This window comes from Phalacrocorax carbo, chromosome 28 (assembly GCF_963921805.1).
Source record: "Phalacrocorax carbo chromosome 28, bPhaCar2.1, whole genome shotgun sequence".
NCBI lineage: Eukaryota > Metazoa > Chordata > Aves > Suliformes > Phalacrocoracidae > Phalacrocorax > Phalacrocorax carbo.
In genome coordinates this window covers 166058-185859 of record NC_087540.1, presented here as the reverse complement: position 1 = coordinate 185859, position 19802 = coordinate 166058, and the positions used below count along the sequence as shown (strand labels likewise).

Here is a 19802-nt window from a genome sequence, read left to right as displayed (position 1 = left end):
ACTGATTTGAGAGGTCCGGGAACTGTCTGGAACCTTTCTGTGGAAAGGTATCTGACATAGCCTGTCACGGTCCTGCTCAGAGACACCCAGCCTGTGCAGGTCAGCGGTGCAGATGAGCCCAGCCTCTTTGCCTTCCCAGGCCAGGCTACACCGCGCTCTCTGCAGGGCCCTGCCCTGCCCTGCCCTGCCCAGAAAGGCTTCCCCACAGCCCCGAGGTGGGGATCAGAGCAAGCGAGACCTCGCCAGGCTCCTGCTCCCAGCCCCCGGCTTTGAGGAAGAGGCACAGTGTCACACCGTGCGCACCCCATCTTGTCACCAGCTCCTGCTGAACTTCAGTCGGGGCAACGTGGCTGCAAGCAAGCAACCGCTGCAGCTGCCCCAGCTGGGTGGCTCTGATCCACCAGGTGCCAAACCCCATCCTTTCCAAAGACACCTCAGGGGCCGCAATGCCAGGACGGCCCCTCTGAAACACAGGTCTCGGGTACCTCTTACAAGAGGGCTAATCTAAAGGCACCTGCCACAGTTTGCCTGCTGCAGCCGTAGAAGTGGAAAGAAGGCCAAAAAAAGGAAAGGCAAACAAAATCCTGGATCCTTTACCTTCCAGCCCATGGAAGTCTGATAGAACCAGTCTCTGGTGAGAGCAGCAGAGAACATGGTCACCGTGTCTAAAACCAGGTGGAAGTGCTCCTCGGCAGCACGGGCCACAACAGAAATCATTCCCTGCAGTCACAGAGAAACAGGGAGTCAGCTCCTGCCCAGGCACTCAGCCATGGCCAGTGACAACGGCCAGGCAGGACGTTGCAGCGAGGGGGAAATGGCAGCAACAGGGAAATCACGGAAATGTGGAGCAGGGCCAGCAGCAGCCCTCCCTCTCCCCCAAGAACAGGCAGGGCATGCTCACGAGGACATGAGCATCAGCTCACCTGGACCTCAGACAACTCCACAGGGTTTGTCTCCTGGAGGAACCTCAGCACCTGCCTTTGGACGTGTCTGAGGTCCTGACAACCTGCCAGCGCCGTCCCAAGAGCCTTGTGCAGGAATAGCTGAAAGAGAAGAGGCCGAGCCTAAGATGCGGTCATGGCGTGGCCTGTCAGGAGAGGGCTGGCCCCAGACGGACCCGACGACCCCTGGGAGCGGGCAAGGCCAGCCGCGGTGCCAGGCTGTAGCCAGACACTGGGACAACCTGGGGGGGGAGCGCCTTCTGGGGGCAAGTGAAGGGGGAGCAGTGAAAAAACCGCCTGTGTGGGCAGAGCACCGGCGCCAGCCCAGCCCCAGCGCGGGGCAGGAGACACACCTTCTCCCAGGAGCTGGGGGCAGAGCTGCCCAGCTGCTGGCTCAGCTCCTGGCTCAGGCCCACGGTCCACGCCTTGTCCTCGATGGGCTCCAGTGAGGCTCGCAGGAACTGGGGTGAACAGGAGAGGAAGCGAGTCTTCCCCTGACCTTGGCCAGGGCACTTTCCACGGCGCGTATCCCGGGATGCTGCTGGGGGAGAGCTGCTGCAAACAGCAGCTTCTTCCCCCACCCCACCCAGCCCTCTTGCCACCAGCCTCCCTCTTCTCCTACCACCTCAGGGGAGACCCCCCGGCACGGCGGACATCGGGGAGGAGGCAGTGCTAAGGCACGTGCCGCAGCGTTAGAGGGCATTAGCCATCAGCCGTGGCACATGTGCAGGCAGCAGCTCCTCTGAGCGGGCAGGCACCTACTGCGGGGGGAGGCGCAGGGTGCTCAGGAGGTGTCCCCACCTCCTGCTGCCCACACAGGCAGCCCTGAGCTTCCTCGCACAACTTGGCCTGCTCCCTCTTCTCCCCCTCTACTTGTGACACCGCGCCAAGGATGCTGTACCTTAAGCACACGGTGCTCCCACTCTGCAGAGTCCAGGGAGCTCTCAGTTCTTCCTAGAAAGCAAGAAGAAGCAAAAGCTCTTGCTGCCGCTTAAGCTCACACCAACGACAAGCCCGCTGGTCTCCTCTGCGGTCAGACCTCCCAGAAGTCCCAGGCCATCAGGCTACAAAGGGCCTACAAGCACCTACATTGTGAGGCCAAAGATACAGGCGGGGTCTCCCAGGGGCCTTTGTCAAAGTCGTTTGTCAGAGCCACCGATTCAAGCTGGGGAAGGACGCACTGACCACAGCTGATCCCCACTGCTTGACTGCAGCTCCCAGAACAACTCTGACCACTGAGTCGCAGCACGCACCAGCCACACACATTCCCTTCTTAATCACCCACCGCTTCCTGCCCGTTTCAGCCCTGCTCCCAGGCTAGTGCCAAGGACAGCTGCTGCAAACCTGGCCTGGCCTGGGGACTTGGTCCTCCAAAGCCAGAGGCTGGAACCCCTTCCAGGAGCGCCAGTCCTGCCCCTCTCCCAAACACCATGTCAGGCAGGACATGGGGGTGCCACCAAGACCTGCCGTCCAAGGGGACATCGGTGGCCCCGTCCATCCCCTGGGCCCGGTTGACACCGGGGGAACAGATGCCCCCAGCCTCAGTGCTGGCTCCCTGGAAGCAGAAAGGCAGCAGAGCAAGTGCAGGGGAACTGGGGACAACTCTCCTCCGTCACACTGGGAAGCTGCATTTTCCTGCCCCCCTCTCCCTCCCCGCCAGCCTCTTCCTCCTCACCCACACTTTACCTTCCAGGTACTGCAGCAGGAGGGGGACCTCGGTTGCCCACACTGCCCCCAAGGCTCGGTGGATCCTGCCGTGGAGGGCCTGCAGCAGCTGCAAGGCAGCGACTGCGCGTTCGCCACTCCTGTAAGGAGCTGCGGCCACCACCTAGGCGAGGACAGGAGAGAAGAGTCGCTCCTGCTGCCAGAGCCACAGCTTCTCCCGGGAAGGAGGGAAGGAGGGAGCTCGGGAGCTCGGGAGCTCGGCGCTGATCGGCCAGCAGCGGGCGGCCAATGGCTTCACCCGGGGCGCTGCCAGTCCCGAGGAAGGAGCGGGATCCCTGATGGGCTCGGGCAGGCGCGGGCACGCTGCCGCCTCCTTGGGGGCTCCCAGCACTGGATTTAAGAGCATCTCTGTCCCAGGTTCTCCCACCACCCACCCCTGTCCAGGAAAGCTCTTTCTCCAGGGCCCTGCTACTCACCAGCAGTCGAGCCAAGAGGGCCTGGGGAGCCGGCAGCTGGGCTGCGGGAAGGAAGAAAGGCTGGGTGAGCTGATGAGCCCCCACAGTGCCCTGCCCCTTGTACCTCCTATGACCCACACAGGGCTGAGGGCTGAGAGCAGCAGCGCTGCCACAGCGCTGGCCTGAGGGTTATCCCCAGGACAGCCCAGCATGAGACGAAGGCAGCTCCAGCATGGCCAGGAACGAGCCCCGGCTCACCAGGAGAGTGCTGCCAGCAGGAGAGACAAGTCTCTGTGCTGGGCAAGGGGCAACGTCAGGCAGAGCCCCCCGCGCCCAGCAGCAGAGCCTGGCTCTGCCCTTTGGTTTCCTGGGCTCCTGCTCAGGGCTGGTGGGGCACAGGGAGACACGGACTGGCCCAACCCCCTGCCAAACCCAGCAGCACTCACTGGGGCTCCTACCTTGCTCCTGGGACTCTGTGGCATCTGGCTCCTCCTCTTCTTCCTTGCACCCTGCTCTCTCCCGTCTCTCAACTAGGGCTTGGAGGCAGTGGGAGAGCGGGACCAGCATGCCACTGTACTGGGCTGGCACGACATACTGCAGCAGCCTCGGCCACAGGAGCTGCAGAGAAGAATGGGGCAATTCACCACACTGGCATTTCCACTCAGCTCCAGGACAAAAAGGATGATCTGCATTTCCCCGAGCCTTGTGCACTTCAGCACGCATGAGGGGAGAGGCTCAGGGCAGGGGAGAGGCTCAGGGCATGAGAGAGCACGAGGGAAAATGTCCTGAAGGCAAGAAGTAGCCACAGCAGCAGCGCACAGGGCGGCTTACTCGTGTCATCCCTCTCAGAGAGACATCCAGCGAGCCCAGGATGTCCATGCACAGGGCTCGAAGAGCTCCATCCTCCTGGGTTTCCCAGGGAAAAAGGCCTCCTGCCACCTGCAAGACAGAGTTGGCAAAACCCCCATTACGCTCAGGCCCTGACCGACAAGGCTCAGGCACGACTCACCGGGGCTCCTGCGCCAGCCTCCTGGCAGCCCTGGCGGCAGCACGTCCAGCCCAATGGATGGGGAGGAGCATCGGAAGCCCTTTCCTTCTCCCTGCTCCCAAACCAGAGCCTCTCTGAGCCTCAGAGCAAAGCGATGCACACGGATCTCTCGGCTAGGGGATGCTCTGGCCAGAGGGCAGATCCTTGGCAAGTCAGCAGGAAGCTCGGCCCTCCCCAGCTTTCATCATGAAAATGCTCACTGAAGGGACGGCCAAATGGCCTGTCCCCTTGCCAGAAGCGGTGCGGGCCCCCAGACTGCTCTCAGATGGACAGGGTGTGCTTTGGAGGGCCAGAGCTCGACAAGACCACAGAGAGCTCTTCTAGCCAGGCCCACCCGTCTGCACTGGCTGCCTTTGGGTGATGGTCCATGAGCATTTAAGGACGGAGGATGTCCTGTCCCTGCAAGCCCTTCCCTTTGCAAGGCGGCTTTGCGGAAGGCCCCTGTGGGCACAGCTCAGCCCGTGGGGTGTGCAGGCAGCCCCGCAGTCCCAGGTGGCACGCCCGGGTGCAAACCCACGTCATCCGGTGACATCTCCACCAACATCAGCACAGACACCCACGAGGAACGGCCATTTGGAGGCCGCTCTGATGGCAGTGCCGGCAGTGATGGCCCTGCAGCGTGAGCCCTCCGTGGCCAAGGATGCCTGCAGGAGCTCTCAGCACAGCCCATGCACCGGTCAAAGGCCTGGGTGTCCTGCTCTGCACTTACCAGTCTGCCCGAGGTCCGGCTGAACTCCGTGAAGATGTGCCCCACCACATCCCATGCCCAGCAGCTCTGGCCGACAGAGCTGAGCAGCTCCCTGATGAACTCCAGAACTGCCCTCCGCACCTGCCAGGGGAGAGGGTGGTTACGACCTTCCTGTTCAAACCCCAAAGGGAAGCCACCTTTGCTTGGGGGCAGCCTTTGAAGTGGCTCGCAGAGGCATGACGAGCGCATGGCAGAAGCTTTTGCTCCTGCCGTCAGGGCTGGGCTTTAGCACGAGGCTGCACGGGCGCTTGCCCCACAGAGCACAACGACCTCCCCACTCCACTCTGTCAGCTCTTCCCAGGGAGGAGCCATCACCCACCTCCTGGGCAACGTGCTGGTGCTTCCCCAGGCACCCCAGCTCTGCCCCAAGGGTAAGGGTTTCTCTGCCTCCCCTGATGGCACCACCCCTACCCACACCAGCTCACCTGGGCACTGGGGTCATCGCACACTGACCCCACAGCCTCCACCACCTGGGGCAGCTTCTCTCTCGTCGCAGGTGCTGGAAGAGATGTGGAGAGGGGGGCGTTGAGGCACAGCCCTGATGGCAGAAGGGATCCCTCGAAGCTTCCAAGCGCACCAAGGGGACAGAAAACGGGGCCTGACTCTGACTTCACAGGAGGCAGCGGTGTAGCCAGAGCAACTCTGTTTCTAGAGGCGCAGCTATTTTATAGGGACTGAAAACTAGGCTAATATGGCAACACAGAGGATGAGAGAAACGTCGTGGGTACAAGCAGCTCCTCTGCACACCAGCCCACCCACCATCCCACCAGCCCGCCTGTGTTACCGAGCTTGGAGCACCGCCCCTGGTGTGCCACTGTTCCTAACTGCCGGGGCAGAGCTCGAGCCCTGTCATGGGGCATCAGCTCGGCTGGGGGACCTGCTCCTTGCAGCTCCTTTTGGGTGCAGGAGCACCAATTTCAGGCCATTCCTGCTCTCAGCCCAGCAGCCCCAGCCCCTGCCTTGTGTCCCTGCTCCATGGCACTGACCGTCAGAGCGGACCAGCACTGCCAGCAGGCCCACGGCTGCCACGCGACCGGCCTCACTCCCACCGCTCAGCTGGGAGCGTAGAAACGCGACAGTCTCCTCGGCGTACATTTGTGCTGCAGGGAAGAAATCGCATTCTGCATTAGCAGGCAGCTTCCCCTGACCGCCAAGGACAGGGAGAGAGCTGCCACAGCACGGCGGGGCATCGCCCAGTCTCCTCGTCTTACCCTGCAGCACGACACAGCGGGACAGCACTGCCTTATGGGCCGGGCCCGGCTCTTTGGTCACATCAGAGAGCTGTGGGAACAAGGTCCGTTTTAGAGAAAGTCACATCAGTGTTGAAAGGGGCTGAAAAGAAATTGTGCTCTCAGCTCCCCTCTCCCTGGGCACTCTGGGCACGGGACCCACAGCCGAAACCCAGCCCACTCCACAGTGGCCCCCCTGGGCATGCACAGAAGTTTGCAGCCGCCCAGGCTGCCCAGGAGCTGAGGCTGAGCAGCGTGAAAAGGTGTCGGCACTCCAGAATCCTCCTGCAACTTGGCCGAGAGGGAAATTGCTGTGGGAGCTGGGCTGTCCCTCAGGCCCATTCTAAAGAGCCAGGATCAGGCCTCCTGCAGCCTTAACGTGGCGCCTGCACCACAAATCCTGGCGTGCTCCTGGCCTGCAGGAAGGTCCTTGCGGAGGGACGCCCTGCCCTGCCCTGCCCTTCCTTGCCTGACAGCTGGCAGGTCTTTCCCCTCCATGGCAATCAGGTGTGCAGGCCCCAGGCCAGCGGCAGGGCGCAGGCTCCCCTTACCTGGCGGTGCACAGCAGTGCTGATGGCAAGAGCCGTGCCCCGTGGGACTGGGGTCTGAACTCCCTCCAGCGTCTCCAGGACATAGCTGAGGCTCTACAAGAGAATGGGGGAGGAAGAGGAGGCTAAAGGCACCTTGGGAAAGGAGAAACCCAGCACATCTGTGATAAGGGCAGTCCCTAACACCAGCTCCCAGGGGAAACACCAAACCCTCCCGCACGGGGCTTCTTGTTTGTCCTCCCCTCAGTGTGCCATCGGGAGGGTCTCTTTCCTCTGAACAGAGCTCAGTCTTGGCAACTCAGTTTCCCAGCACTTCCCACTCACCAGACCTCACCCCTCACTGGATGGGACTGGACGTGGCCCTGGGCATTAGGGCAAAGCTCTTCCCGCACGCAGAGCCCCAGGGAGGTGGCGATGCCTCCCTTCCTGAGAAGATGAGCCCTAGGGACTCTCGCCTCCCTCCTCGCCCTCTCTGGGTTGCTCTTCTCTTGCCCAAAGAGCACAGGAAGCCTCAGGCCTCCTCTGCTCTCCCTGTTCCTTCTCTAAGGGCTTCCCACCTCCCCCTGGCACCCCACAGCTCCTCAGCGCCTCGCGGCATTCGCATAGACCCAGCCCAGCAGCCACGCCAGGCCCTGCGCAGCACCTCACCTTGGTGACCCGGGAGGGGTCTCGGACCTCCCGATATTGGTGCAGGAGCCAGAGGAGCTGCTCCCAGGCATGCTCTCGGTGCTGCTCCTCATGCAGAAGGACACTCATCATGGCAGCCACCGCCCCGAGGACAGCCTGCTTGGCCTGAAGATGGAAGGCAGAGGCTCTGCTTGGAGGGCTGAAGCACTGCCTAGTGCTCAGCATCCCCTGGACACCACTCGGCCCTTCCCACAGAGAGGGGTTTCCCTTTCCTTTCTGCCCTGCAGGAGAAGGGCTCACTGCGCAGGAGAGAGGCCATTTCCCCACGCTGCCCTCCCTGCAGAAAGGCCCCAGGACCCGGCTGCTTCCCCACAGCGAATCCCCCTTCCCTCCCCACTCTGCTCGCACCCCGCTGGGCACTGACGGACCCACCGACGTGGACATCCCCCGCCACGGCCTCAGTCGTGGAAACCAGCGCTTCTCTCACCTCTTCCTCCCTGCAGTCCAGCCAATTTTCCACCACATAGCAGAAGACCGGGTAAATGGCTTCAGAGAACCGTGCCGCTGCCCCTTTGCGAGGGAAGGAGCATTGCTCCCGCTTGCCAAAGTACGTATTGACTCCTTTCGACCATTGCTCCAGAACTGCGCCAGGAGAAAGGAGAAGGGAGCATGTGAGAGTCTGCTGCAAGGACCGTACCTTGCACTCTCCTCCAAGCCTGCTTTAAGGACAGATGCAGGTTTGGCAGGGCTCAGCCCAGGCCCAGATCTCAGTCTGAGGGCAAGGTGTGCTCTTGAGGTGTCTGGACTCAAACAGCCCACTGTTTCCTCCTCTCCATTGTACCTTCTCCTCCCCAAAGGCCCCTTCCCCTCCAGCGTTTCTCACTGCAGCCCCTTCTCTTCCCTTCCCACACATACGCCCTTTCAGAGCAGGGATTTTAATCCCAGAGGAAAGCAGGGGAACAGAAACCGTCGGAAGGGACCCAGGAGTTCCACCGTGCAGCACCACTGTGTCCTACCCATAGAAAACTCCTGGCCTTCCCTTGCTCCTTCTACACACTCGCAGCAGTTTGGGATCACCAAGGCCTGACCTCGCTGTGGGCTGACACCCACGGTGTTCCCTCTGAGATCATACGGCGGCACCAAAGGCCAGCCCAGCCCCTACCCCTGGGGCCCCGGCCAAGGAGCTGACACTCACCACTGCAGACGGCGCACAGGATCCGGCCGCTCCCCACCCGGCTCAGCACGGCGCGCAGGGCGAGCAGCGTCATTCCCACAAAGGGGATGCACTGCAGGGCTGCAGAGAAGGCAGGGACAGCGGGACCGAGAGGGTCAGTGAGAGGCACAGGAGACTGGGGGGTCTGTCCCTGGCGGGGCTGGGGCTGCAGGGCCATGCAGGATGTGCCAGAGGGCACGGGGAGGGCTGCCTTCCCCAAGGGGGGCGCAGGGAAGCTCTTCGGCGTAATGGGGAGGACAGTGTGGGGCAGAGACCCCACGGGTTTGTCTCTAGCATGTTGCCACCCTTCGGGAACCGGGATCAGGCTGGTTAAGGCAAAGCTGCGAGCCGGGCCTGGCACACAGAAAGGAGGCACGACAACTCCGTAGCCCCCCAGTTCAACACAGAGCGTTTAGGGAGGGCGAGGATCCCTTCTCCGCGTATCACAGACCCAAACCAGGAGGCTGAGGGTGCCGTACCGTAGCTGTGGGCCATTTTGCCCAAGGTGAGGAGCACAATCTCATCAGGGACCTTCCCCATGGCCTTCAGGTGGCTCTGGAGCTCGGACATGACAAAGTGGAAGTGGGAGCGGGCCAGAGCCACCAGGACATCACTAGCAGCCATCTTCACGTCACCTGCCACACCCTGCAAAAGCGTCACAGGTTAGACACTACCGAGAAAAAGGCTGAGGCACTCAGACAGGCTGAACGACCCCGTCTCCTCTGGAAGACCCCTCGGGGCAGTTGTCCTCAGGGCTGGGCAGCTGCCACCTCTTGTAGCCTGGAGCAGGCGAGCAGCTCCCTGGCAAGACAAGGGCATCTCTCCCCCAGCACAACGCTGTGCTGCTGGCCCCTCTCCCTCTCCATGGAGATGCCAGGAACAAACTGTCACAGACTCACACCCCACTGGGACCTCTCTGTACGGCTAGTGGGCTCCCATGGCTCTTCCTCAAGGCAGGAGAAATAACCTTGAGCTTGAACCCAGCTCTCGCTCAGTTAGAAACGGCCCCGAGGCAGCTTCTCTGCACAGCTCCCTGCATCCCCTCTCCAAATCCCCTGTAACGACGAGTCCCCAGAGCCTCTCCCTGAGCACCTCCGCTGGGTCTGAATAACCAGGGAACACCTCTGCACCACTCTGTGCTTCCCCCAAGACCAGGGGCGGAGGCAGGCTGCTTTGGTGGCCTTGAAGGAGAACAAGCTCACCTGGGCTGCTCGCATGTCACTGGACGCCTCTGCTATCAGGCGGTTCACAACACCGCTCGTCAAACAGCCGTCGCCTCCCTGCAAGACACTCTCCAGCTCCCGGTATGTCTCCACTCGCTCACCCTGAGGACAGACCGCAAAGGGGAGTGATGCAACTTGCTTTGCCCTCCTTCTCAGGGAGCCACGAGAGAGACCTGGTGCCCCCCAAATCATCTGTGGGACACAGGCATGAGGTACGAGCTGCAGGCATCGGTCGGGACAGCCACAGGGAACAGCAAGATCTCCTGCAGCGCCTCTGACACTAGCAGAGAGCCAGGCGGGGAGATTGACTCCGGCAGGGTAAAAGGCCCTGCGGGAGCCTAGGAAGTCACTCCCGAGGGTGGGGATGGCGGAGGTCAGAGGAAAAGCACCAGGCAAGGAAGAGTGTGGCTGTTCGCTCAACTCCTGCCCAGATTTTGGCTACCTCGGCTCACATTAAGGCTGATGTATGCTGGGAGCAGTGCCATTAGGTCAAGGCGAGAGCACCACGTAGGCAGGGCAGGTGGCCGGAAAGAGCTAAAGGGCCGTGATGCAGCCCTGACCACCTGCAGATTCCTGTCTGTGGCGGCCATTATCTTTTGTCCGGCAGTTTCCTCAGAATCCACTAACTTATTGAAATGCTACAGACCAAACCTCCAAGCTGGAGGGTATAGAACATGGGCTTACTCAAAAACCTTTTGAAGGAGATCCAACAGCAGCTGAACTGCCGAGGCTTTTGTGCTTCCCGGTGTGATACAGGGGATGCCCACACCGTGACGGAGGAGGAAGGATGAGCCCTCTCACCGTCGGCAAGGTAACATTCTCTTTTTTGCTCATGGGTGCACAATATTAAGAGTTCTAGGTTGCAAGTGGTGAGACCTTATGACTTGACTGGTGAATAGGTGCATTCCGGTGATATAGACCAGTCTGGGCACCAGTCTCGCACCCGCAGGCGCCCCGGAGCTGGGACAGTTCCCCAGCCAAAGCTAAGAAGGGACCTCGGGCACTTGGGCAAAGGCGCTGGAGAGATGCTGGGATTTATGCCAGAGGCTTTGCCTTGCCCAGGAGAGCACTGCAAGCTCCTGGGGAAAGGAGCGTGAAGCGGTCGCATTAGTCCAGGTTGAGGGGGCAGGAACGGTGCTGGGGGACGACGTGCTTGCAGGAGGGCAGAGGTGCTGTTGGGTGAGATCCCCCTCTGCCACGGCACCTGGCGAAGCCAGGGGCATGGAGGGGAGCCCTCAACTCCCCGCCTCACCTCATTGTCTTGCAGCTGCTTTAGCAGAGAAGTCCCGGCAGCCGCAAAGGTGGTGACAGCCGCAGGGACGGCTCCCGTTGCACTGCCTCTGTCCTCAGAACGCTCAGGGCTGGACTGGGAAGCCACACATGGGCACAGAGCTGGAAGGAAAGACAGACATGGTTTTGCTGGTTGCAGGGCTTCGCACCGGGGAGGGGTGAGGATCTTCCCAGGCACTAACAGCCTGTGCCGACTGTACCGGCAAGAGGGCAGTCAGTGGGGTTAGGGGAGGGAGCCTTCCCCTCACTGTGGCACTGGGAAGACCACCTTGGGGGACTGGGCCCATTCTGGGCTCCCCAGGGACAGAACAGAGCAAAACGCTGGAGGCCCTGGGCTGGCCAGGGGACGGACATGGGGCTCTGCAAGGAGAGGCCAGGAGGACTGGGGCTGCGCAGCCCCGGCAAGAGCCGGCCAGGCCAGGTTGTCTCTGGTCAGTCCCCAGATGCCCCACGGAGGGCAGGGAGAGGACAGAGCCAGAGCCCTCTCGGAGGTGCCTGGCAGCACGATGAGAGGTGACGGGGACGCAACCCCCAGCACCCGGCTGGGACAGACATTGCCTCCAGCAGGCATCAGCCCCCAACCTCCCGCCAGCCCCTCACCTCTGAGCACTCTCATCCTCCCCATGGCAGCAGGATCTCTGGACTGACGCACTGCTCTCTCCGGGCAAAAGCCATGAGAAAGTGGGGCAGCACCAGCCCCAGGAGGAAGATATAGAGCCCAGCCATTGTGACCCCGCTGCGGAATGCGGCACCTCACAGAGGGCGGCTGTGACATGGGGACATGTGCTGGGGACACACCGTGGGACAAGGACCGGACACAGCAGCACCCTGGGGACCCCCACAGGCCCAGAAAGGCAGGATTTCCTCTCCATCACTTGCATTCACTTGTGCTCCTCAAGCAGTTTTAACAAAGTCTTTCTCCAGACAGCCCTTCCCAGCTCTGTCCCCAATCCACGTCCCCCCTCCAGGGATCCAGCCCTGGAAACATTCAAGGTCAGGTGTGACGGGGCTTTGAGCAACCTTGTCTAGTTGTGCCATGTCCCTTCTCATGGCAGGGGGGTTGGACTAGATGACCTTTAAAGGTCCATCCAACCCAAACTATTCCATGTTTCCACGATTCTATGACCCAAGGCAATGTGGTCTCAAGGGGACTGACCTGCCCTTTGCCCTCTGCATTTTCTGGCCCCGGTTTTCTCCAAAGAGGATGGCCCTGCCTGTGTCTGTGTGTGCCCTGCCCTATGTCTCCTCCAAGAATAGTTGCTCCCATTCTCCAGCCCACACCAAATAGGGCAGAGAATGGAGTCCTCCAACCCATCAGACCCAACTGTGTCACAGAAAGACAAAGGAGACTCGTATTCAAACGGAATATCCTTTTGCTGTTTGCTGGACTGTGGATGAGCATGGGGAGGCTGACCTTCCTAGGTGGTTTCTCAGCTCAAATCCAGATGAAAGGACGACCAGAACTGCCACCTCTACCACAGTAGGAAATGCACACCTATCCAAGCCCTTCATGCTCCTAGGCAAGCCTGTGGGCTCAGAAAGAAATGTCCATACAGTCCTCTGGTCTTTATGAAAGGCTGCGTACGTGCTCATCTCTTGGATTTTGGGGTGTGGGGCCGTGTGTGTGTGGGGGGTTACCCCTTAAGACAGGACACAGGCGAATCAAGACAACTAGCTGTTATCTGAGCGTAGTTTCCCAGGCTGGGCTGTCTGACTCTGCCTAAAGAATAAGGGAGTGGGTTAGGCTGCTGCTGCGCCCTGCAAGAGAGGTTGGTCTGCAGGTGTCAGTTTCAGAGCTTGTGAGCAACGGGAGGACAAACTGGCCGTTACTCACATTAGTCATTCCACACCGTGGCCATCACTCCTCCTGGGAACAGACGGGAAAGCTCTGGATGACAAAGGCTGTCAGGACGCGCTCCAGAAACAGAAGGTCGGTGCAAGGAGATCCCCATCACCTAATTGCATAGAAACAATTCCAGCTCAGTGAAAATGAAACACACAACAGCATCCACCATCAAAACCCTTTCAGTGGTAGGTTTAACTGCTGCAGAGCTGCAGGCTGAGGACCACCACTGCCTCAGGATCCCAGAAGAAATAATAACTGGCAAACAGTAGCTCCACCCATAGCCCATATCTGTCTAGGCTGTAAAGGTAGAAGAGCTCAGCCTACAGCTCTGGAGGTATAGACCAGCCTATACTTATATCCTGTGTCTACCTACTCGATGATCTGTCCAGAAGGTGAAATCATAATTACCTTTTGCCATGGTTTTAGCTGGGATAGAGTTAATTTTCTTCACTGCAGCTGGCACAGTGCCGTGCTTTGGGCTTAGTATGAGAACAATGTTGGTAACACACCGATGGTTTAGTTGTTGCTGGGTAGTGCCTATACTAAGTCAAGGACTCTTCTAGCTTCCCGTGCTCTGCCGGGTGCACAAGAAGCCGGGAGGGCACAGCCAAGAGAGCGGACTCAAACTGGCCAAAGGGATATTCCATATCATGTAACATCATGCCCAGAGTGTTAACTGGGAGGAGCTGGCTGGGGGAGGGAGGCAGCAACCGCGGCTCGGGGACGGGCAGCGTCGGTCGGCTGGTGGTGAGCGGTTGTGTCGTTTGTCTTTCTGGTTTTTTCCCTTTTTCCCTTTTCCTCTTTATTATATTGTCAATTAGTGTTGTTATCCTAACCAATATTATTATCATTATTATTTTATTCTAATTATTAAACTGATCTTCTCTCAACCCACAAGTTTTGGGTTTTTTTTTCTTTTGCTCTTCTGATTCTCTCCCCCGTCCCACAGGGGCGAGCGAGCAGCTGCGTGGTGTTTAGTTGCCGACTGGGGCTGAACCACGACACCTTTGAAAGAGGATGGAACTGGAGGGGGGGAAGAGAGGAGAAGGAGAGAAATTGCTGGCAAAAAGGGAAAGTGTCAGCACACAATTAAAACGAAAGGAGCTGAGTAATCCTGAAGGCCAGCTCAGCCCAACGCACGTTGGCTGGTGAAAAGCGGTGCAGCTTTGAGGAAGAAAACCCTGACTTTGGTGCTGGGATGCACACAAACATCAGAGTTCAGATCTGAAAGAGCACAAAAGCCCTGATAGGGCTCCTTTTCACTGTCCTCATACCTGTGTGCATGCTGTGACTGCCTCCTTTCCCCGAAATCCTGCCAGACTGCCAGGAAAGTGGCTTCTGCCCAGGCCATGTGCCACGAGGAGAAACACTTTTGGCCACGAAGCGGGTAGCAAATAATGCAAAGCAGAGAAGCAGAAGCAAAGGGGCAGCCGCCCCTCGGCTTTGGAGATGCCCGAAGCTGCCCTGAGCCCCAGGAGCTGCCGGTGCCCCAGCATTTGCTTGGCCCTGAAGCCCTGCAGGGCCTGCCAGCACTGGGGAGCCCCGGGGACAGGCATCAAGGCCGGCGGCCAGCCCCCGTGGGGAGAGCGACGCGGGCCCCGTCCTTCCTTCTGGCCACAGGAGGATGCCCTGGGCCGTGCCAGGACAGGGCGTCTCTCCTCCCCACCCTCAGGGGCAGGCGAGGCCTGAGGAAGGCCCTGGGCGCTGGGCTCAGCACGGGCGGTGGGAACGGGGGCAGAGCCGTCTCTCCGGCCAGGTGCCGGCCTGGCTGATGCCAGCGGCCTCCTCACGCAGCTCCTCCCGCCCAGGGGCTGTGGCTGGAGCACAGACCGACCCGCACTCGGGGAAGGACTTGCTGACCCAGCGCACACCCAGGGCAGCCCCCCGCCGCTCCTGCCCCCCGCCCCCCCGCCCCAGGCAGGCCCCGCCCCCGCGAGCGGCCCGAGGGACGCAGAGCTGCCCACCCCGCGCGCGCTGCCACGGCCCTTCCCGAAGGCCGGCTCTGCGCAGGCCCAGTGTCCCGGGGGGCTGCGGAACGAGCGGCGGGGGGCGGGGGGCGCAGGGCAGCGCTGCGAGGAGAGGCCCGCGCTGCCTGTGCCCGCCCGGCAACGGCCGCGCCATTGGCCGCGTCCGAGCCAATCAGCGGGGCCGGAGGCGGCCTGTCAGTGCCAGCCGGGCTGGGGCGGGGCCGGAGGGGGCAGAGGCCGAGGGGCCTGAGGAGGAGAAGTGATGGGGGCGGGGGGGGCCGGGGGCGGCCGCTTTTCTTTCTTCGGTGTATTTTCTTCCAAGGCAACTTCACCAGTGAAAGTGCAGCGTCGAGCTCTGATTGCTCCTTGTGCGGATGGTGTCTGTCCTCGGCCGTGCGCACAGCAGCTTTCAGGCGAGGAATGGGACTATTCCAGGGTGAGGTGAGCAACCGGGATCCCGACGCTGTTTTGTTTCGGGCAGCCAGGTGAAAGTGTGCGGTTAGAGCTGTCTGCGTTGCCTCCCTGTTTGACTGCAGCGCTGCCCTCTAGTTCTGTGTAACTCTCACTCCTACTACTTGGCTTCATCAGGTGAAAATTCCTGTAAATTGATGCTGCCCTTTGCAACTGTTTCTGCTGGATTCTTCACAAATGTGAAAATCCCCTGTTCAGCTGTCTCTGCCTCCTTCTGCCCGCTGTCCTGGAGCAGCGTTCCCTGTGCAGCCCACCTCCGGGGCAGAGGGAAGGCAGCGGGGAGGGCCGGCGCCGCGCTCCCGGCCTGGCTCCAGCCTGGCTCCGGCCGGCTCTGAGCTAACGTCGGGCTTGGAAACGAGGGCTGGAGGCTTCAGGTGCCCCGTCCCCTCTTGCAGCGCCCCTTTTGCCCTCTTTCTTTCTGGCCATGGGGAATATGGACATCCCCCCCCGCCAAGGGCTAATCCAGCCCCGGCTCACCTGCTGGAGGCTCGGCTGGGCTTGCACAGGCAGCCGGGCTTCCACCAAGGCCATGGTGGCCAGTGGCTTCTTCACCCGCTCCTGAGAAAGCGTGGGAAGGGCATGCTATAAAGTCATACATAGTCGTAGGGTTCCCGAGGATTCATTAACATACGTAAAAGTTCAATCTGCGTGCATAGTTGTCTTCTTTAGTGGTCTTTGGGGGTCCTCCAGTGGTCTCCGATGGTCTTCCTCACCTGTCCGCTGGTTGAACTTTGGGTTTCCTTTGCCCATATATAGTCATTGAATTAGCTCACCAGTCCTTTGGACGTGGACCGTCACAAGGGGCTGATTTAGACTAGTTCCTGGAGTGCTTATCTCGGCACTGATGTCCCGAGTCTATGTTATCAATGAATTTATGAGCTTATTCAAGATCTTTTTAATCCTATCAGGCACTAAGTTGCATTCTTCAAATACCTAAAACTACCTTTGCAGGAGAGGAAACCACAAGCGAACAAGGGTGCTTACAATAAGGTCTGAGTCAGGGATGGTCAGGGTTTCAGTCCTTTCAGGCAGAGCATCCTTAGAGCAGCGAGCAGCAGGACGGGTGCCCTGGGGGCGCCGGGAGCAGGGCGTGCAGTGCCGAGCTGTGAATTGGGTCTGGGTGCCAGAGGGCAGGGAAAGAGGGACCTGCCCCGAGCCAAGAAAGCCCCTGGCAGGGAGCAGGCGTGATGAAACGCTGTGGGATGGTTCTGCCAGGGATGCTGAGAGGCTGGGACGCAAAGTATAGCATTACTACCCAGATGACGCGAGCATCCCAGCCTGTCTGACGCCTCTGTGAAACCCTCCCCTCACCTGCCATCAGAGGTAAGGAACTGCAGCAAGCCTGACTCTGGTGACGTCTAGATCAAGAAAGAAGCAGACGGATGACGACACCACAGAATTAGAGTTGCTCTGAGAAAGAGCAGCGCGCGTGCGTGTTAAGTAGCGACTGGTCAAATCGCATTGGACCTGAACGCTTGAACGGTCTAAGAACCACGTGCAAGACCACATTCGGGGTCCCCCAGTGTGAATGTTGTCATGAGGTCGATTTTAATGGATCTGCCCCCAAGTAGACGGGCATTTTTAGCCCTGCTGGGACATGGGGTTCAAACTCCGACAATGGTAATTTCTAAGATGTTTCTGTAGGGTTTGTTCTTGGGGTTGATTGTTCTGAGAGCCGAGTTGTACATCCTGTTTCCTGCACATGGAGAGATTCCTTATTATATGTGTTTGCTTTTAGACTAAAGGCAGATACGCACTGTAGTGTAAACTTATAATTTGTTCCCACCCCAGAAGAGTGTGATTGTCAGTGTTTGACTATTTCTTGCCTTTGGGGGAGAGGGGGCAGGAAACAGCAGGTGTTCTTCCACCCCAGATCTGGGGTTTTTGCATACTAGCTATAGAGGAAAGACCAAGGGTTGCCAGCTGGTGAGCCATGCACACAAGAAGTTTCATTCACAAGAGACTCCAACAAGTTTCCTAAAGACAAAGTCCGTTTCAGGCGAGAGCAAACGAACAATATCCTCAGGTGTATTGCCTTCTGTGTGAGTACGATGAAGGAATAGTTAATCATTTCAAACCTGAAACTCAGTAAGCACCTTAGCACGTTAGCAAATGCTACCAGTTCTCTTTCTAAGATATCATTTCTACCCTAAGCTGGTATCTGTGCTCCGGGTTTTTATGCTGTATTCTGTGTTCCTTGTTTTGGGGGTTAATTGAGCTACGTATGCCTAGTGCTGTCTGGGCGATGCACCCTCCGTTTCTGGTTGGGCGGCACCCTCTCCTGGTGTTGTAAAGCTGCCCTGAAATGAGAGGAGAGAGGCTGCTGTCATCAGAGATCAAACTAGTACCTGTATGCAGGGACACGGAAAGAATGGCGCTGCTGTTCTAACATGGAAAATGAACGAGACAGATGAGCTTTCTAATCCTTCAGCTGGAAACATTGCAGAAACTGCTGTCAGGGTGGTTCAGGTGTGGGAGTGAGGAATGGAGGCTGTAGTGGTGGAGAGACCTTCACAAATGTGTTACTGCCCTTGTGGTGTGTTCTTCAAGGTAACTGGTTGAAGAAACCCTTGCGTGGTGATCTAAAGTACGTCCTTGTCCTTCCTCACCTTCAGGAGGTGCGTGGCTGTCATTGCGAGCCTGCTGGTGTTCCAGCAGTGGCAGGCAGCACGAGCCCTTCTCTTTGCACATAAATTCCACAGCAGCCTTTGAATTGCCCTCTGCTCATGGGGCACTTTGGATGAGGTATGAATTGTTTGTTAACGCTATCAGTGGTTGCACGTCTGATTTGTGATGAGTAGCATGCAGCTACAGATCAATGAGTGTGTGAAATCTCAGCAAGATTTCAAATGTAATAACCATTTCCTACCGCACTGTAGCATTTTCCAGGTTATCTTAAAGCAAAATCTGGCAATTAAGACCTTTCTGGGTTTTGTCACAGGGCTCCCGAATCGCACCAAATCCTAGGAACTCCTTTCAGGTGACATTTCCACTCCTATTTTCAGGCAATATAGCATATGTAACAGATTTAGTGTTTTGGCACTTTGATGGCTAAGTATGGTAGCTTTCTGAACACAGGGCTTGGGCTTCCACAAAGAAACACTGTTCTAAAGACGATGCTGCTGACATTGTTGTTATTTCTTTGTCAGATCACTGATTTTTATTTTTTTTTTTCACTTAAATAGACTTTGAAGTGTCTAGACTATCACCGTTCTTCCTTAGAAATTGAAGTACCGTATCTGGTACTGATCTGTAATACTGGGGATATACAGTCTGGCTAAAGGTGCCTTCGTGTTTTGGTGGTTGATTATTTAAGAACACAAAACTGTAGTGCAGGCTTCATAGTTTTGATCCTTCTGCAGCAGAGACAAAACACCTGAGGGTTTCCTCTTGCACTGTTGTGTTCTGGGTCCTGTATGTGGGAGGGTAACTTGTGACAAAGTAGAAAAGGGATTTTGGGGGGCTTTTTTAGTTGCACTGACTCTACCAAGAGAGAAGAGTTTATGTGTACGAATGAATTTCCACGTTCCCTAGACTATCAGAACATCATGTTTTGATGTTCAGGCTTTATAACTTGTTTGCACTGCTTGATGTTGGGTACAAGTGCTCTGCTTGATCACCTTTCTTTATTCTTCTAGAAGTCAAACCGAGCCAGTGAGTGGAACATCAAAAGCAGTACGTAAAAACACAGTCTCACAGGTTTTTCTGCACACTGCACTTAATTCTGAACAATGGAGCCTTGTGACAATTTTCCAAACATTAACTTAATATATTTTCAAGAAAACCATAGACTGTGTTGTAAAGACAATATGTTTGATTTGGCATAGTAAAAACTAGTAATGCCATCATTTGCACAGTTCTAATGTGACTATTGGTATTGGTGCCCAGTCATGCGTTGCATTTCATCCTGAATATGCAAGGATATTTCCTGAAAGGCTGTGTGTTGTACAGATCGCTTTTAGATGGTGTAGGTTCAGGGTTTGCACAACCGAACATGGTGCCATGCTCTAGATCTGCCTGTCTACAGCTAGTAATGTGCATGTTTGTGTAGCTTGTTGTGTGCTTCTGTTCTTTGCAATAAGAATGGTTTGGAGTGTGCTTTTTACCATTTTCACCTTGTATCACTTAGCTTCTGTTTTTAAATACTTTTGCTTTGCCTAATGGTTTTTGAAATTGTTACCAAAACCCACTGAGAAATCATTGTTACTGAACTCGGTACAGTTTCTTCCTTTTGATGCGCGGGTTCGAACAAATACCAAAGCCAGCAGACGCCCTATGTTTTGAGGACAGTTCTGTGCAGCTCAATGACTCCTTTTCATGTCCTTAAATACTTGAGTATTTGTTCCTGAAACCATATAATGGAAGTGATGTTGTTTGGGCCCCTCTCAGTACAGAAATGTCTTCAGTGGACTGCCGTGAAGGTAAATATTATCGTTGCTACACAAATGGTGTTCTGAATGTCTGCATTTGCTCTTTCCACTTTCTCTGATGAAGCAGTTGGCTAGTTTGCCTGCAAATGAAAATCCCTATA

General features: G+C 57.6%; 1 protein-coding gene across 1 annotated transcript; it reads right to left on the bottom strand.

The window, feature by feature from the left end:
• Window positions 1-482: 482 nt before the first annotated feature.
• Window positions 483-11713, bottom strand: LOC135317956 (maestro heat-like repeat-containing protein family member 2B). The gene is made up of 20 exons (XM_064474691.1): window positions 11636-11713; window positions 10950-11063; window positions 9677-9799; window positions 8954-9119; window positions 8457-8555; window positions 7749-7903; window positions 7283-7426; window positions 6638-6730; window positions 6069-6138; window positions 5844-5957; window positions 5283-5356; window positions 4819-4938; window positions 3893-4000; window positions 3520-3679; window positions 3083-3123; window positions 2628-2769; window positions 1843-1895; window positions 1295-1402; window positions 924-1043; window positions 483-720 (listed from the first exon to the last, which is right to left on the bottom strand). Exons 1-20 carry the CDS (start codon window positions 11711-11713, stop codon window positions 505-507), a joined length of 2298 nt encoding a protein of 765 aa, XP_064330761.1. The 3' UTR covers window positions 483-504.
• Between the last annotated feature and the right edge of the window lie 8089 nt (window positions 11714-19802).

What these genes read in the sequence shown, in the direction of transcription:
- LOC135317956 (XM_064474691.1), bottom strand. Translation starts at nt 11,713, where the DNA reads ATGGCTGGGCTCTATATCTTCCTCCTGGGGCTGGTGCTGCCCCACTTT. An exon ending in ACCCCTCCCGGGTCACCAAG is followed by an intron (nt 6,731 to 7,282) that starts GTGAGGTGCTGC and finishes ATTCTCTTGTAG; the next exon opens with AGCCTCAGCTATGTCCTGGA. An exon ending in CACAGAGTCCCAGGAGCAAG is followed by an intron (nt 3,124 to 3,519) that starts GTAGGAGCCCCA and finishes TCCTTCCCGCAG; the next exon opens with CCCAGCTGCCGGCTCCCCAG.